Source organism: Diadema antillarum, unplaced genomic scaffold (genome assembly GCF_040938485.1).
Source record: "Diadema antillarum isolate AM-2024a unplaced genomic scaffold, OU_Dant_1.0 seq00000233_RagTag, whole genome shotgun sequence".
Lineage (NCBI taxonomy): Eukaryota > Metazoa > Echinodermata > Echinoidea > Diadematoida > Diadematidae > Diadema > Diadema antillarum.
Genome location: NW_027271282.1, coordinates 484,411 through 498,507, shown reverse-complemented (window position 1 = coordinate 498,507; position 14,097 = coordinate 484,411). Strand labels below are relative to the sequence as shown.

The 14,097-nt window shown below is 38.8% G+C and overlaps 1 protein-coding gene across 1 annotated transcript in view; it reads right to left on the bottom strand.

Moving 5' to 3' along the window:
• LOC139729278 (angiotensin-converting enzyme 2-like) overlaps positions 1 to 14,097 on the bottom strand; it is a 43,126-nt gene that overhangs the window by 4,329 nt on the left and 24,700 nt on the right. The window contains exons 3-12 of the mRNA XM_071640205.1: positions 13,193 to 13,286; positions 11,202 to 11,345; positions 9,943 to 10,128; positions 7,575 to 7,672; positions 7,204 to 7,376; positions 5,807 to 6,033; positions 4,435 to 4,585; positions 4,097 to 4,195; positions 3,591 to 3,713; positions 856 to 1,022 (exon numbers count right to left, since the gene is read on the bottom strand). Of these exons, the coding sequence (XP_071496306.1) occupies positions 856 to 1,022; positions 3,591 to 3,713; positions 4,097 to 4,195; positions 4,435 to 4,585; positions 5,807 to 6,033; positions 7,204 to 7,376; positions 7,575 to 7,672; positions 9,943 to 10,128; positions 11,202 to 11,345; positions 13,193 to 13,286 (1,462 nt within the window). The remainder of the gene's footprint in view (positions 1 to 855; positions 1,023 to 3,590; positions 3,714 to 4,096; positions 4,196 to 4,434; positions 4,586 to 5,806; positions 6,034 to 7,203; positions 7,377 to 7,574; positions 7,673 to 9,942; positions 10,129 to 11,201; positions 11,346 to 13,192; positions 13,287 to 14,097) is intronic.

The following is a 14,097-nucleotide window of genomic DNA, read 5'->3' as shown; positions in this document are numbered from 1 at the left end:
TATGACTGAATGAATACAGTCAAAGTGTAGTTAAATTGGTATACTTGTCATGCATAAACAGCAATATACGCAGATTTGGTATTAACTTGTGCATCACTCAAATGATAAGTTGTTTACATCACACATATAAACACATATTACTTTCATTTTGACAATCCCCGAAAAAATAGTAAGATATCAAATAGTAAGGACCTCCCTCATCGCCTTGCTCAAAAAACCCGGACGAGAAACTACTTTCTTTTTTTACTTGGCCTAATGCCTCCGGCGACACTTCGTGGCGGAGGCAAAAAAAAAAAAAAAAATGTTGAGACTTTCGTTGGGCAAAACACAGTCCCGACAACATCAGCAGTTTTATGGTAAAGGCTGTTCTAGAATATTGAAATCTGAGGAAAGTCCTTGCCTACAAAACGTCAAATTTCACACGACCACGTTCGTATATGTTTGGATTTATTATACGTGATCATATGGTACATGTACCGAGTGCCCATCAGCTGTTCTACAGTTCCTACATCCGCTGTTGACAGCGAACTCGATCCAGAGATCTCACAATATTGAGAGTCGTGCAGTGAATATTATCAACCAAGCAGCAACGGTTCCTCAAACTCTACAGAGTGCACTCCCATTATGACGAATACGGTTATACCGAAATTCTCAGTACGACGAAATAAATGTCCCAAGATTATCCTCTTTATACGTTACCGAACATACTTCACTGTTCGGCTCTAACGAAATTTCGATATAACGACAGAAAACTGCCGAGGACGTCGTTAGAACGGGGAGTCGCCTGTGCTCAAAGAATTTAATTCAGCCACGAAACAGAGCAGTTGACCCGATATTCGAAAGAAAACGACTCACTGTTCTCCCATCCGACTTTATCTCCGTTCTCCTGGTTCGTCGTCTGTAGCCACTCCATCAATGGCTCGAAATATTCCAAAATGGCGTCTGCGGACATCTCACGTTGACCTGTTAGTGCCTCCATAGCTTCGGGCCAGGGCTGGCTCTTGCCCATCGATAGCATGTTCCTATCAATAGGCGTGAGCGAAGAAATTAGTATAACGTATCGCCATGTGACGTACAGTGACAAGACCTTTTGTTGATAATGAACATAAAAAAAAAAAAATGACAGGGCTAATTCATTACAAGCCTATACAGATATTCAGTCAGTACCCGCTGCATGCTATAAGAATTATAACCAACACTTGCTGTCGGGCGGAAGCTCGATGGTCTAGTGGAGATGACGCCTGTCCGGAGATCAAGAGGTCGTAGGTTCGAATCTTGCTTGAGTACGTACGCCCATGATTGTTTTATCATGATGGCTACTACTAAAACACTGATCAATTCAGTGCTTATTTACGTTGAAGTGCGACAATTTGTCAATCAGTTGCATTCTATACAGATAATACCCTTTAGTTTTAGATGAACGTCATAAATATAAAAAAGCTCAAGTCCAAACGGTCGAATGTTCATAATGCTTTTGAATGACTTAAGCGACAAAAGAAAGCAATACGTATATGCACCAACTCAGGTTATCGAGACCATTCAGATCCTTTATTCGCAGAATTAAGAACACTTAAGGTAAATGACATTAACTTTTTGCAAAACTCACTCTTTATGTTTCGCTTACATAATGGTCAGTTGCCATCTTCTTTTTACTCACTATTTCAATTAAATAAGGAAATACATTCTTATCCAACAAGACAATCTGATAAGTTTCACTTGTACAATCCCACAACAGTGATGGCTCTGAAATCTGTCAGACACACCGGACCCGATGTTTGGAATTCTCTTCCTTCTGAAATTCGAAGTTTAAAGTCCACGTATTCTTTTAGGAAGGCTGTAAAAACGATGTTGTTATCTGAATATCAGTAATTCCATTGTCATTGTTATATACACGAAATTCTTTCGTACAAATATCGACACAATTAATCTATTATGTAATAATGATTATGTAACCGACCATGACCTGTATCAACTGTCCACCTGTACCTCGTTGAAGAAATATTTTGTCATGTCTTGCTAAATCAGTGATACAGGTGATTTTATTTTGTATAAACCTTTAGTGAAAGCAGACAAGCCTCTCCCTTCCTTTTCTCCTGTCAACTATCCTATCTCTGTGCAAGTCATCCCTCCCTCCTATTCTCCTTCCGATGTACATTATATGTGACTCTGCACCTCAAAACAAACAAAAAGTCGCCAGACATGAAATTATAGTTAAGAGCATATTCTAAAAGAGCAGACTTTAAGCTTTAAAACGATGTATAACTCAAATCAAATGGACTCTCCTAACCTATCTAAATATTGGAAAGAAAGCACAAACTCAGGAAAGTGTGAACTGAGAAAAGAGGCTCTGAAGTACAGTGTCTATTCAAGCGCTTAATCTTTACCAAACCGTGCTGGCTGTGCGATGAATGGGACAAAAAACAGGAAGTAGACCACCAGAGTAACAACAATGAAGGGATTATCAGATTAAGCTGAAGTTAAGCATGCCTCGTTAACACATTCTGTCCATAATTAATGCCAACTTTCAAAGTAGTAGCACTATCCTTTCAAAAGTTATTAGAGTTGAAAGTGAAAAGTGTGGACATGGTTTCTCAGGGATTCTAAAGACACACCTAATCACACTATTCTAAAGAAAAAAAAAATGTTCGAGATAAACTGCTAAAAAACAAATTTTCCTGCCCGCTTTATACCAAATTTTAGCATAATGTAAAAGAAGACCTGCTCTTTCAGAAAAGATGAAAAAGTCAAGTTCGGCTAGGTTGACCCATTTCACTTATTTTCAGTCCTCACGCAAAATCAGTGTGTGCGACTTTATGTTCGTTTTGAGGTGCACTGTCACATATATTATGTTATGCTACGGGGGCTGCACGCAAATCAAGCTACGCTTATGCTGTAGCCCCTCTATATTATTCATTGTAGTATGTTTTGTTGTACTTTTGCTGTACATTGTACACAGGCAATGAACAAGAAAATACTTATATATATTATGATATTTATGTTTGTACATGAATGTGTATATGTACAATGATGATACAGAAACCAATAAATCAAATCAAATCAAATCAAACAATATGAAAAAGAGAAACAAACGGATGAACAGTTCTTTTGTTGCTAGGTTACAGGGCCTCCAAGAATAACGGTGTAAAAACCCCTGATGGAGCATAAAGCATACTGAATAAATAGGTAGATAGAAAAATAAATAAATGAATGAATGAATAGATAAACAAATAAATAGATAAATAGACAAATAGATATATAAATAAATAAGTACCGGCGTTTGAGGATATTCATTTCTCCGTTAGAATCGGTACTAAACTTATTATTCGGCTATGAGCATGAGTCTCCATCGTGATAATTTATATCTTGATTTGTTAGCTATCGTAGACCTGGCACAAATATAATATTATATTACTCGATACAACTTGGCAACCAATTTGTCACCAGTAGTCTGCTGACACACAGTATACAAATGGAAATGGCGCAAAAGACTTTACGCCGTTAAAAGAAAAATAAAAATAAGACCGGATTAACGCCTATCATTGAAGTGTCATTAAGATGTCCCTTTAAAAGATGTGTTTCTTTCAACTCACGCAAGTTTGGTTCCAGCTTCCTGAGAGTTATAGAAGTCACACTTATACAGAGGTCCCGTGTGGCCTGCCTCCTCACACAGTGACTTGTAGAACTGGAACTGGATTACGGTACGGATGTAATATCTGTGGACGGACAGCATTGATTATTCTTGGTAGGGATGGCTGCTGCCGTTAAAAGCTTATTTTCTTATGGCATTTGTTAAACATGTTAGACAAACATGATAGCAAAATTTGATATAACTTCATTTCAAGATTATGATACCGCAAAAATACCTCATGCTGGACATTGATGAAAGCAGAACAACACTGTGCCCCTTAGCGAAAACAAAAAATGTCTTTTGATGTTTTTCTAACAAAACAAATCATGTTCTAAAGGCAACATGCAAAATATTATGTGCAAGGAAAGAGAAAGAAAGGGGCGAGAAAGGGGGGAGGGATGGAAATCATGGTCTAAGTGTGATATTAATAATGTCATCTGCCCATCACACGAAAGATCGTTCACTTACCCAATGAAGGGATAAGAGATTATGATGTGATACATTGCTCCAGGGTCAAAGTCTTCTTCGGTTCTCGTCACCGGGGCCTCCACTCCTATCATGTCTTTCCTAAAAATGTACAAAATCAAACAATGAGATATCTTTCTTTCTTGAGGAGGGGGGGGGGGGGGGGGGGAAGCAAAACCCTCAGAGCTTTGGCGTTACATTTTTGTAAGGTTAAAAGGCTCCATCAACATACTACCAGAGCACTGAAGACTTCATCACCCTACAACCGTAATGTTCATCGCATAACAGACTGTCATTATTTCACGCCATGCACGGGGGGGGGGGGGGGATTTTAATCTTACTTGAGCTGCCACCATCTCTCCATACCACTGTTGACGTCCACATCCCCGGCAAAGACGTCCCAGCGCCACTGCTCCAAGGCCAGACTAAAAGGAATGGTTGCTATGGTAGTAAGACTCATCTTTAGCAGGAAATTAATGTCAGTTTCTGTGACTAATGGAACATGAATAGAAAAGGGCAAGAAAAGAGAACGAAGGATAGATAATAAACAAAACAAAAATAACAATACAACGCAGAAAATAAACGAAAGATAAGTAAATGAGAATAGAAGGGTATAAAGGATGGATTTCAGTAAACACATCAATATCCAAAATATTTAAAGTTTATGTTCTCCTTTGTACTTTAGAGGTGCCAGTGACAAACGCGTAAAACAAATCCATTGACAACAACAAACAACAACAACAACAACAACAACAAATGACTGTAGAAGTGGCATTAACAAGATTGTTTCTCTGTTTGATGAGAGAAGTGTATGAAAAAGACAAATTATTTATGGGGACCTACAAATTAAAGCCACATAAAGCATTCTTATCTTTTTGATTTTGTCAAAACAATGACACCGCGACAAGGATTTTTTTAAATACTTTTGTGTGATTCCTCGTTTTTTACTTATATGATGTCAGCTATTTTTACTTCACCTCGCGTGAAAATAGAAGAAAATTAACTAATGGAACAAACACACATAGATAAACAATAGTGGTCTTGATAATGTTGCTTGAGTTGCAGAGGCCACATAATCTGAAGTCATCTTTGCATCTCAATGTCAATGGTAATGTTGTTTTTTGTTGTTGTTTTTTAGGTTTTTAGCGAAATAACCCCAACATATCATCTGTCTCAGGAGCTTTGGGCAAGTGTTCATTTGATATGAGGAGTTTGATAAATATCCACTTTAACAATCAGGTATTTTCCAAAGCACTTCATTCTGACAAACATTATATAAATATGTACAAATTAAATAAGGAAGTGTTGTTGAAAAACTCTAGAGAATATTTTCTCGAAGAATAATGTGCTCCCGATTCACTGTATTTTGGTCAATACGCTTTATGGGGAATTGACATGCACCAATGCTCCCTTTCACTAACTATCTGGTTTGTAATTTGATGAAGTACGATTACTTTTATTACTAAAAAGAGTAAATGACTAAGCCCTATCATACAAAGTTATTTATCTATCTTGATTCGTTATCTGTGCGTGTGTCTCAGGTTTTCCGTGATTAGTTAAAATAAACCTAGGGTTAAGTGTTCATTTTTCAAGCAAAATAACCTCCGTAACAATGTGTTGCTATGGATTGTAGAAACACACGCCTCTCCGTACATGCCATGAGTAGCATCCCTATCTAGCATTTGGAGAAGTATTAGGATTATCTTGTTTAACCTTCGTCACCGTCGTCAGCTCCTTGAAACAAGCCAACAGCTTCCAGGTGTTTGGGCGTGGCCACAGACTGGGCCATAACCTCCCCAATGGCCTCGTGGAAGGCCCCATTAGCCCCGTCTCGGAAGGCCACAGGCTGGTCCTTGTACTGCATGAAGTACTGGATGTGACCGAGCTCGTGGTGTATTGTCAGGAAGTTATCCATGTTCACCTCCGTGCACATCTTGATTCTGGTTCAGCGAAAGAAGAGAAAAATTCAGTGAACCAACTGCAAACGAGCAACAAGAGTTTTGGCCATGTACGTGCAGAGATTGTATAATTATGAAACTGCGCTGCAAACCTAGTTATGATGGTTATAATAACAGCGTGTATGTACTGTGATTATCACGACGTGTGTGAGAACGAATATTCAAAGTTTGTTAATAGACAAATCAAATTATCAGCTGGGGTTAAAATCACAGAGAAAGTAACAGACGTAGGAGGGAACATACTCAATGTTTATTTGAATTGTCTACTTGTTAGGTAGTATGTCAATGACAATTGAACTACGATGTGATAAAATCAGTGGTAACTATATTTGCTCATATGTGACATTTAGAGACAAAAAGGTACTTGAAAAAATATAAACATACGTGTAAACATGTATATATTTTGAGTTACAGGCGTTCCATTCGAAGGTTTTGAAAAGTAACATTTAGGTTCCGAGAAGAGTCAGCAATAAACTTCCCGAGATTGCATTTGATACTCTCCATGTCTCGTATGATCTTATATACTTCATCGCTGATCATATAATGCAATGGTATGGCGTTGTTATCGCAGATATTACTAATGCCAGCAAACAGACGAACAGAAACAACATTTATGAATAGGGAGTTACTATAAGTCTTGTAATCCTCCATGAATATGTACATGCTGTTAGTCAAAGCATTGATTGTGATTAATTACTGAAAATGCAGGCAAGAAGGCTGCTACACTTTGACTGACACCGAGACATACTGGTCTCGGTTGTAATGTTCAGACGTAAATCAAACGCCTACAACCAAAGTTTTCAACATCTACAACTTTCATTCACAATTATTGATGATGAAAAGTTTCCAAAGCTGAGCTCGAGAGTATATATGAAGTAATCAACTGTTAGTTAATTGAAAGAGAAGTAGTAGGGTTAGAAAAAAAATAACACTCTTCCAACAAGTTACTAGTTCAAATATTTATTCATAATGATTATGGGAAAGTGTTTGGAATAAACAGATCAAGATGAAATGATTGTAGCATTGTATCATCCGAATTCTTTGATAAACCGCTGTAACTTTCTATCACTGTTATCAAAGCCTGGCTGACAGTGTTTGGGATCAAGAAAAAGACAGCTTACAACTGACAGGACAATATATGACGTGACCCACCTGAAGTCCCTCCGATTGTAGAAATCCCAAGCCGAAGCATGACATACCACGTCACGGCCGTCGGTGGGTCTTTCAAACAAAGAGTTTACCCAGAATGCATCATTGGCCGGAAGCAGGCCCATAGAAGTGTAAAACTCATCAGCCATTCGGAACATCCGGGATACATTGTAACCCTGAAATTTCAATCACATGACATTACCTCAAGTCCAATTTCAATTCAGTTTCATGATGTTGATGGTGCATGTTGGACATGTATAATGTGCGTGACACAATACATCAAGTAGGTGTATTTCGTATCAACAAAGCTAAAAAAAAAGGATAAAACGTAATGCATAGTAATTCTATGCTGTTTTCACTGAATTCATAATCACCTGCTCAACCATGGCGTCTGTGACGTCAACATTTGGTCGCTCCGGAAAGGGAACAACGCGGCTGTAGATGTTTCCCCAAAAGCGCCCCCACATGTCACCTGGGAAGAAACATCATCCCATTGAGAAAAATTAACTCTGTCATGTTTGTTCTTTCATTACAGAAAGTTTTGTCAAAACTGTTCCTGCGCAATGAAAGTAATAAATACACATGATTATAAAATGATGAACACTGTGTAACCTTGAATAACCTGAATAATTATATACATAAATTCATTTTCGTTGAGTTACTATTACCAAGTCATGTGCTATCATCATCGTCGCTGCTTTGGGCGACAAGACCGTGCATGTGTCTCTTTTTTGTTGTCGCTGTTGTTGTTGAAAAATCACATTTTTAGATTAATTGCCAGGAATCAGAAAAGTGATACCCTGTCGAAATCCTGACTTCGATGAAGTCACCCCACCATGACAAAGGAAAGGCGATATACAATTTGTCATAATGCTTTGGCTGCCATATTTTAATTTTTGTTTGTAAATCTTTGTATTTTCATTTTTTTTTTTGGGGGGGGGGAGGGGAGGTTGCTCTCCTGAATAAAGTTTTATCATTCCAACAGCGCTATATCTACTCCAAATACCTTTCGTTCTTCCTCTTAACCAATGTTTATAATAATTATGGATACCTGACGATTCCCATTATTGCATAGTGATGATAACGGCAATCTCCTCTTGGAGAGCTACTCCATATAGGTAAACAGTCTAAGTTAAGACCATCAATTTTTTTTCACTTTTGCAAAGGAAATATGGGAGTTTTAATTTCTGGCGGCCATCTTGAATATCTTAGAATCCTCAAAAATGCAAAAGTTGGATCATCCAGATTCGGATTCAGATTCGGCACCCTCGAAATACGGTAAGCCTTCATTTTTCTGGTGTCAAATTTTATTGCGCCATCTTAAAGAAAATATATAGGAATTTCAGAATTTGGCGGCCATTTTGGAAGTCATTCTTAATATATTATCTTAAAACCCTTAAGGATAGGCCTACATGACTTGAATCATCCAGATTCGGACTCAGCGCCCTTGAAAAGGAATAAAACCATCAAAAATATCGGGTGGACGAGAAAACAAGGTTAACGTCTGGCACCCACGTGGCTAAAGGCTCGCTTACATCCGGTCATGCGTGGTGCTACGAGTGGTTTGCGTGCCAAAAATGGGCCAAGTAGTGAGATGCACGCAAGTGGAAAGTACTTTTTTGGAGGTTGCAAACACGACGCATAGCACGCAGCCTGAAAACTGGCCTGCCAGTTTTTCGCTACGACCTGGCTGCGACAATTGGCACGCGTGGGGCACGCTCGGAGTACGCAAGACAAAATTACTGAGTAAGTTCGATAGGTTTGCGTGCAACGCAGGCAAAACATGCAACAATTTCGGGGGGGGGGGGGGGTATTTTTCCACGAAGGCGTACTTACCACGCAAGAGGATCTTACTTTACACTTGCTTTCAATGTACGTGTTAACAAAAGGAGGGTGAGCGCACTTCCTCCTTGCGTATTACCTACTTCCAAAATGCGTGGTGAGTACTACTACCGTACTTGTGAAGTACGTCACACTCAGCACGATGAAAAGTGCGTCAGAAGTAGATGTTGAGACATGCTCAGGTGCACCGTGCTCCTAAATAAAAGCTGATACGGACAGCGTACTTTCAGTTCCACGTCGACATTTTCTGCAGTGACATGAATGATGAAGAGACTCAGTGCACCTTTTTATATCATTGTGATTATCCGTGCGTTCTTCCAATTTGATGCACGATTGTCTTGCTTAACACTTCCGTGCTCCTTACGTTTCTCTTACGTTTCTCTTACCACGTTAAGTACGATTTCTGAAAGCGTACGCTTCACTTGCAATTCACGTGCAATTATCCCACTCATTGTGTGCGACAGAAGTAGAGGTCTTATACATTACGTGCTCCTTACTTCTTCCTACTTATAAAAAGGCGTACAGACCACTTGCGGGCCTCACCTTTTGAGCAAGACACACCAACTCATTAAGTACTTACAACATACTTCCCATCCGATTTATGTTTTTTACCCTGCGACAACTCCACGCCTGACAGGAACTCCGAGTCCGCACGATCTCTAAACACGCACGACGGGATGTAAGAGAGGCTAAAACACGCACGACGGGATGTAAGAGAGGCTTTTACTCCCTATATCTGATGGTACATTTGCTATCGAAAGAGCAGTGCTAAAACAATACAGAATCTATCCTGGGTAAATAGGATCACGTTATTGTTTTCATCATTATAATTACTACAACGTAACATAGGAGACAATCAAAGACCAGATTCTGGAAAAGAGTAGATAGTCTCATATCTACCAAGGACGTTAGCTGGTAGGTATCCATCAAGTGGAACTTTGTCCCCGTAGATTCCGTGCAACTTGCGCCGCACGTACGCGTGGAGCTCCTTGTAAAGTGGCAGGATGGCGTCGTAGAGGTCGTACACTTGAGTTTCTAGATCGTCACCGTAGTCTGATCTCCAGGAATCGCCTAGATCGTCATAACCTGTGATGGATGAAGCATAAATATGTATTACACATCTTTGAGCATCTGTTCTCTTAAAGCTGTCATGAAAATGGGATTTTATGTTTTGTAACACGGAATTCTTTCCAGCATTATCATAATATTTCAGACAATGAATTGATGTTGGCATGGTTGTTGTGAAATTGTTATTTCTTTAAGTAATGAACTCATGAATGTATGCCTACAATTGTACAAGTAAAATATTTCAATGTCGGGGAAAATTTGCATTTCTTATAACATATGGTTCCCTTATCAATCTTGAACAACAGTCAGCAATCATTAGCAAAGAACAATAAACTACAAGAATTACAACCAATGCCTATAATACAGCATTTATTGGCTGTATCATTATACTTACTATACCAGGCAATAAGGTGCCTAAAAACCTTACACCTTACCCATAAAAACATAAAACCTCCCTATGTATGCTGCTCCCACACTGTGGGACGTTGTTCCGTGTTATATAAAAGAAGCTCCCACAGTGTTAAAGTTTAAAACTGCTCTCAAGACATTTCTGTTCAAAAAGTATTATGAATGAGTTTGGTTCTGCATTTATGGTACACATATTATACACTGCATTTCTTCTTTCTACTTTCATCCCTCTCCTTTAAAGCGCATAGAGACACCACGGTAGTGATATGCGCTATATAAGCACTGTGTTATATATATATATATATATATATATATATATATATATATATGTATTTTTTATAACTACATTTATACTGATCTGTCTATATAACTACCTACCTACCTATCTATCTATCTATCTATCTACCTATCAATCCATCCATCAATCCATCTATCCATCTATCTATCTTTCTATCTACCTTTCTTTCTTTTTATATATCTATCTACACGTCTATATCTGTAATCATACTTGTGTAACTGTTTATTTCAATGACACGAAATGTACATAAGAAAGAGGCTGAAATATGACACAATAAAGTTACCACAGAACAATAATTTATCGCGGGAGTCATACTGACTTTATATTGCGACATTGGTAATCCTACCCCCATTGACCCCACAATGGTTTTGACCCTCATATTTACCGTTTGCCTGTGCTCCTTCATTGGCGATCTCGACATACCTGGCGTAGAGGGGCTTATTAGCCACTCCCACCACATCACGGAAACCCTTCCAAGCCCAGACCAGCTCGTCCCAGTCTGTGGAGGTGGCCATCACTTCATCCAGTCCTTGTTGCAGCAAAATAAAGCAGACGACAGTCAATGTACGATTAGCAATCACTATAAAAAAGGTGCCAGGTAAAAATATCAGAAGTAAAAATGTCAGAGGTAAGAATGTCAGAAGTAAAAATGTCAGAGGTAAAGATGTCAGAGGTAAAAATGTTATAGGTAGATATGATAGAAGTAAAAATGTCAGAAGTAAAAATATCAGAGGTAAAAATATCAGAGGTAAAAATGTCAGATGTAAAAATATCAGAAGTAAAAATGTCAGAGGTAAAAATGTCACAGGTAAACATGTTAGAGGTAAAAATGTCAGAGGTAAAAATGTCAGAAGTAAAAATGTCACAGGTAGAAATGTCATTTTAACCTCTGATATTTGTACTTCTGACATTTGCCAGAAGTAAAAATGTCATTTTTTTTACTTCTGACATTTTTACCTGTGACATTTGTACTTCTGACATTTTTACCCATGACATTATTACCTCTGACATTTTTACCTGTGACATTTTTACCTCTGATATTTTTACATGTGACATTTGTACTTCTGACATTTTTACCCCTGACATTTTTACCTCTGACATTTTTACCCCTGACATTATTACCTCTGACATTTTTACTTCTGACATTATTACACCGAACCATAAAAAAGACCCGACAAAACATCTTTGATTGAATGAATGTTCATAACTCTTCGGGTAAAAATAAACACTTGCCGGTCACTATAGTGTATACCTTGTTTAAGCTTTACTTTGCAGTTATATTCATTATATATTATGTCAATCAAGGATGGAAGAACCTTCTACCTACAAGCGATTGCAAAACAAGTGTATTCACATGCTTTCCTTTAGTTTTTTATGAATATCATCCAACAATAAAGCAGCATCAACAATGAGAATGTAAACATTGACAATCAACGTGTCTCTAGTTAATTCTTGGATTGCCATGGCCTTTGACCTCTCTTCGATCACCCTGCATGAAATCCAAATGCAACTACTAGGAAGATGCTACAGGCTTGATTGGCGCAATCATCAGCTTGTGACCACTCTTATCAATTGTTGTTATTATTTTTTTTTTCTTGGCCTGAATTTTCCATAGTGGTGGGGAAGGGATATCATACTGGAAATCCAGAACAGTAATGCTCACACACAATTAATTCGAATGAAACCCATCGTGAATAAACTGGGGTGGATGTTATCATAATCGAAGATTTTGCGTTGCATTGCGCCTAAAGCCTTTACTTACACATAACGCATGCATGCTACTTTGATGAATAATCAGTACTGTTGATTAAGTCACTTCATTGCTTATTGACAGAAAAACCATACTGGCCCATGCACCGCGTGAAAGAAGCATAGAGCATAAGTTGTAATACTAGTACATAGGAATATTATGGTCTAATCCCCCACTATTTCTTAACCCCGGAAGTGCCACGTGGTAACAGAAAAGAATGCTTTGTGGAAGCGGGTAAGGCCTTTTTCTTTCCCATCAGCTGAAGAAACCCATTAAGTGGCACCTGGGGGGCGTTTCATCAACGAGTTCGTCGGGGGTTTTCACCGACGAATTTGCTATCAGCCAATCAGACGCAAGGATTTACACTGACAACTGTTAAAAGCTAATGAAATCCTTGGTCTGATTGGCTGATAGCAAATTCGTCGGTGAAAACTCCGACGAACTCGTTGATGAAACGCCCCCCAGAAATGATAACTGCCCCCACCCACTTTCAAAAACGTGCGCCAGCAGTGTAAACTATAGATAATTTGTCGTTATAGACCAAATCTTGTAATACACATGGTTGGAATGAAATGTTTAAGGAGAACAGTAAGATCAGTTCCCAACGAAGAAAAGAGATATGTTACCTGGGTCAAGAAAGAGACATTCCGTCGGGTCTTCCGGGCGACACACTTGTCCTGTACTATAGATAGAATTCATTTCAGCCATGATGTTGTTATACTGAAATAGAAAATAGAAGATGAATATGTGCCGTCATTTCCAAGTTTTAATATGTTGACATTGTTGAGACGCCTGCGGAAGTATCTGAGCAAAAACAGTGCTAAATTTTTTGCAAACTCATGAATCCTACCGTGGTTTGATCAACGGCGTAAATCCGTGCTGAGGAGTGGGGGGGGGGGGGGGGGAGGTCGGCGATAGTCACCATCACAACAATTACAAGCCCATAACCGGACCGTACCGGCGCAGCCTTGGGGGTGGGGGGGGGGGGGGAGAAGCTTAGTGGGGGCTGCCCCCCCCCCCCCCCACGCACACACACACACACTTTAAAGGGAACGAATGTTTGCATCCGCCACTCTTTTGCATAAAATATTAAGAGGGAGTGAAGTGACAGCAAAAATATGAAGACCTTTTATTCTCATTTTTGTTTGTTTGTTTGTTGTTGGTTTTTTTTTTTCTATTTTTTTTATGTCAGCCGACTTTCGGGGGAAAATCAGACCTTAAAAGCAGTAAGACTTTTTTTTTATTGCTGTTGCTCTTGTCTTTTGATTTGCTTTCTTCTTGACTGACAGGCGATTTTGACCCCCCCCCTTCAAAAGCATCTCCCTAAATAATGCCCTAAGAAAATCAATAAAATGGTAATAATGGATCTCCATTTCCTTGTATGTACTAATGTATTAGATATTTTCCTGTAGCTATTGTATTTGTCAATTTTCTTGATTTCAATCATCACCAGGGGGATCGTTCCGTTTTAATGATGGTCGGTGGGGGAAGGACTTGAGTTGGAATATCTGTGCGTTATTCCGGGCCTCCA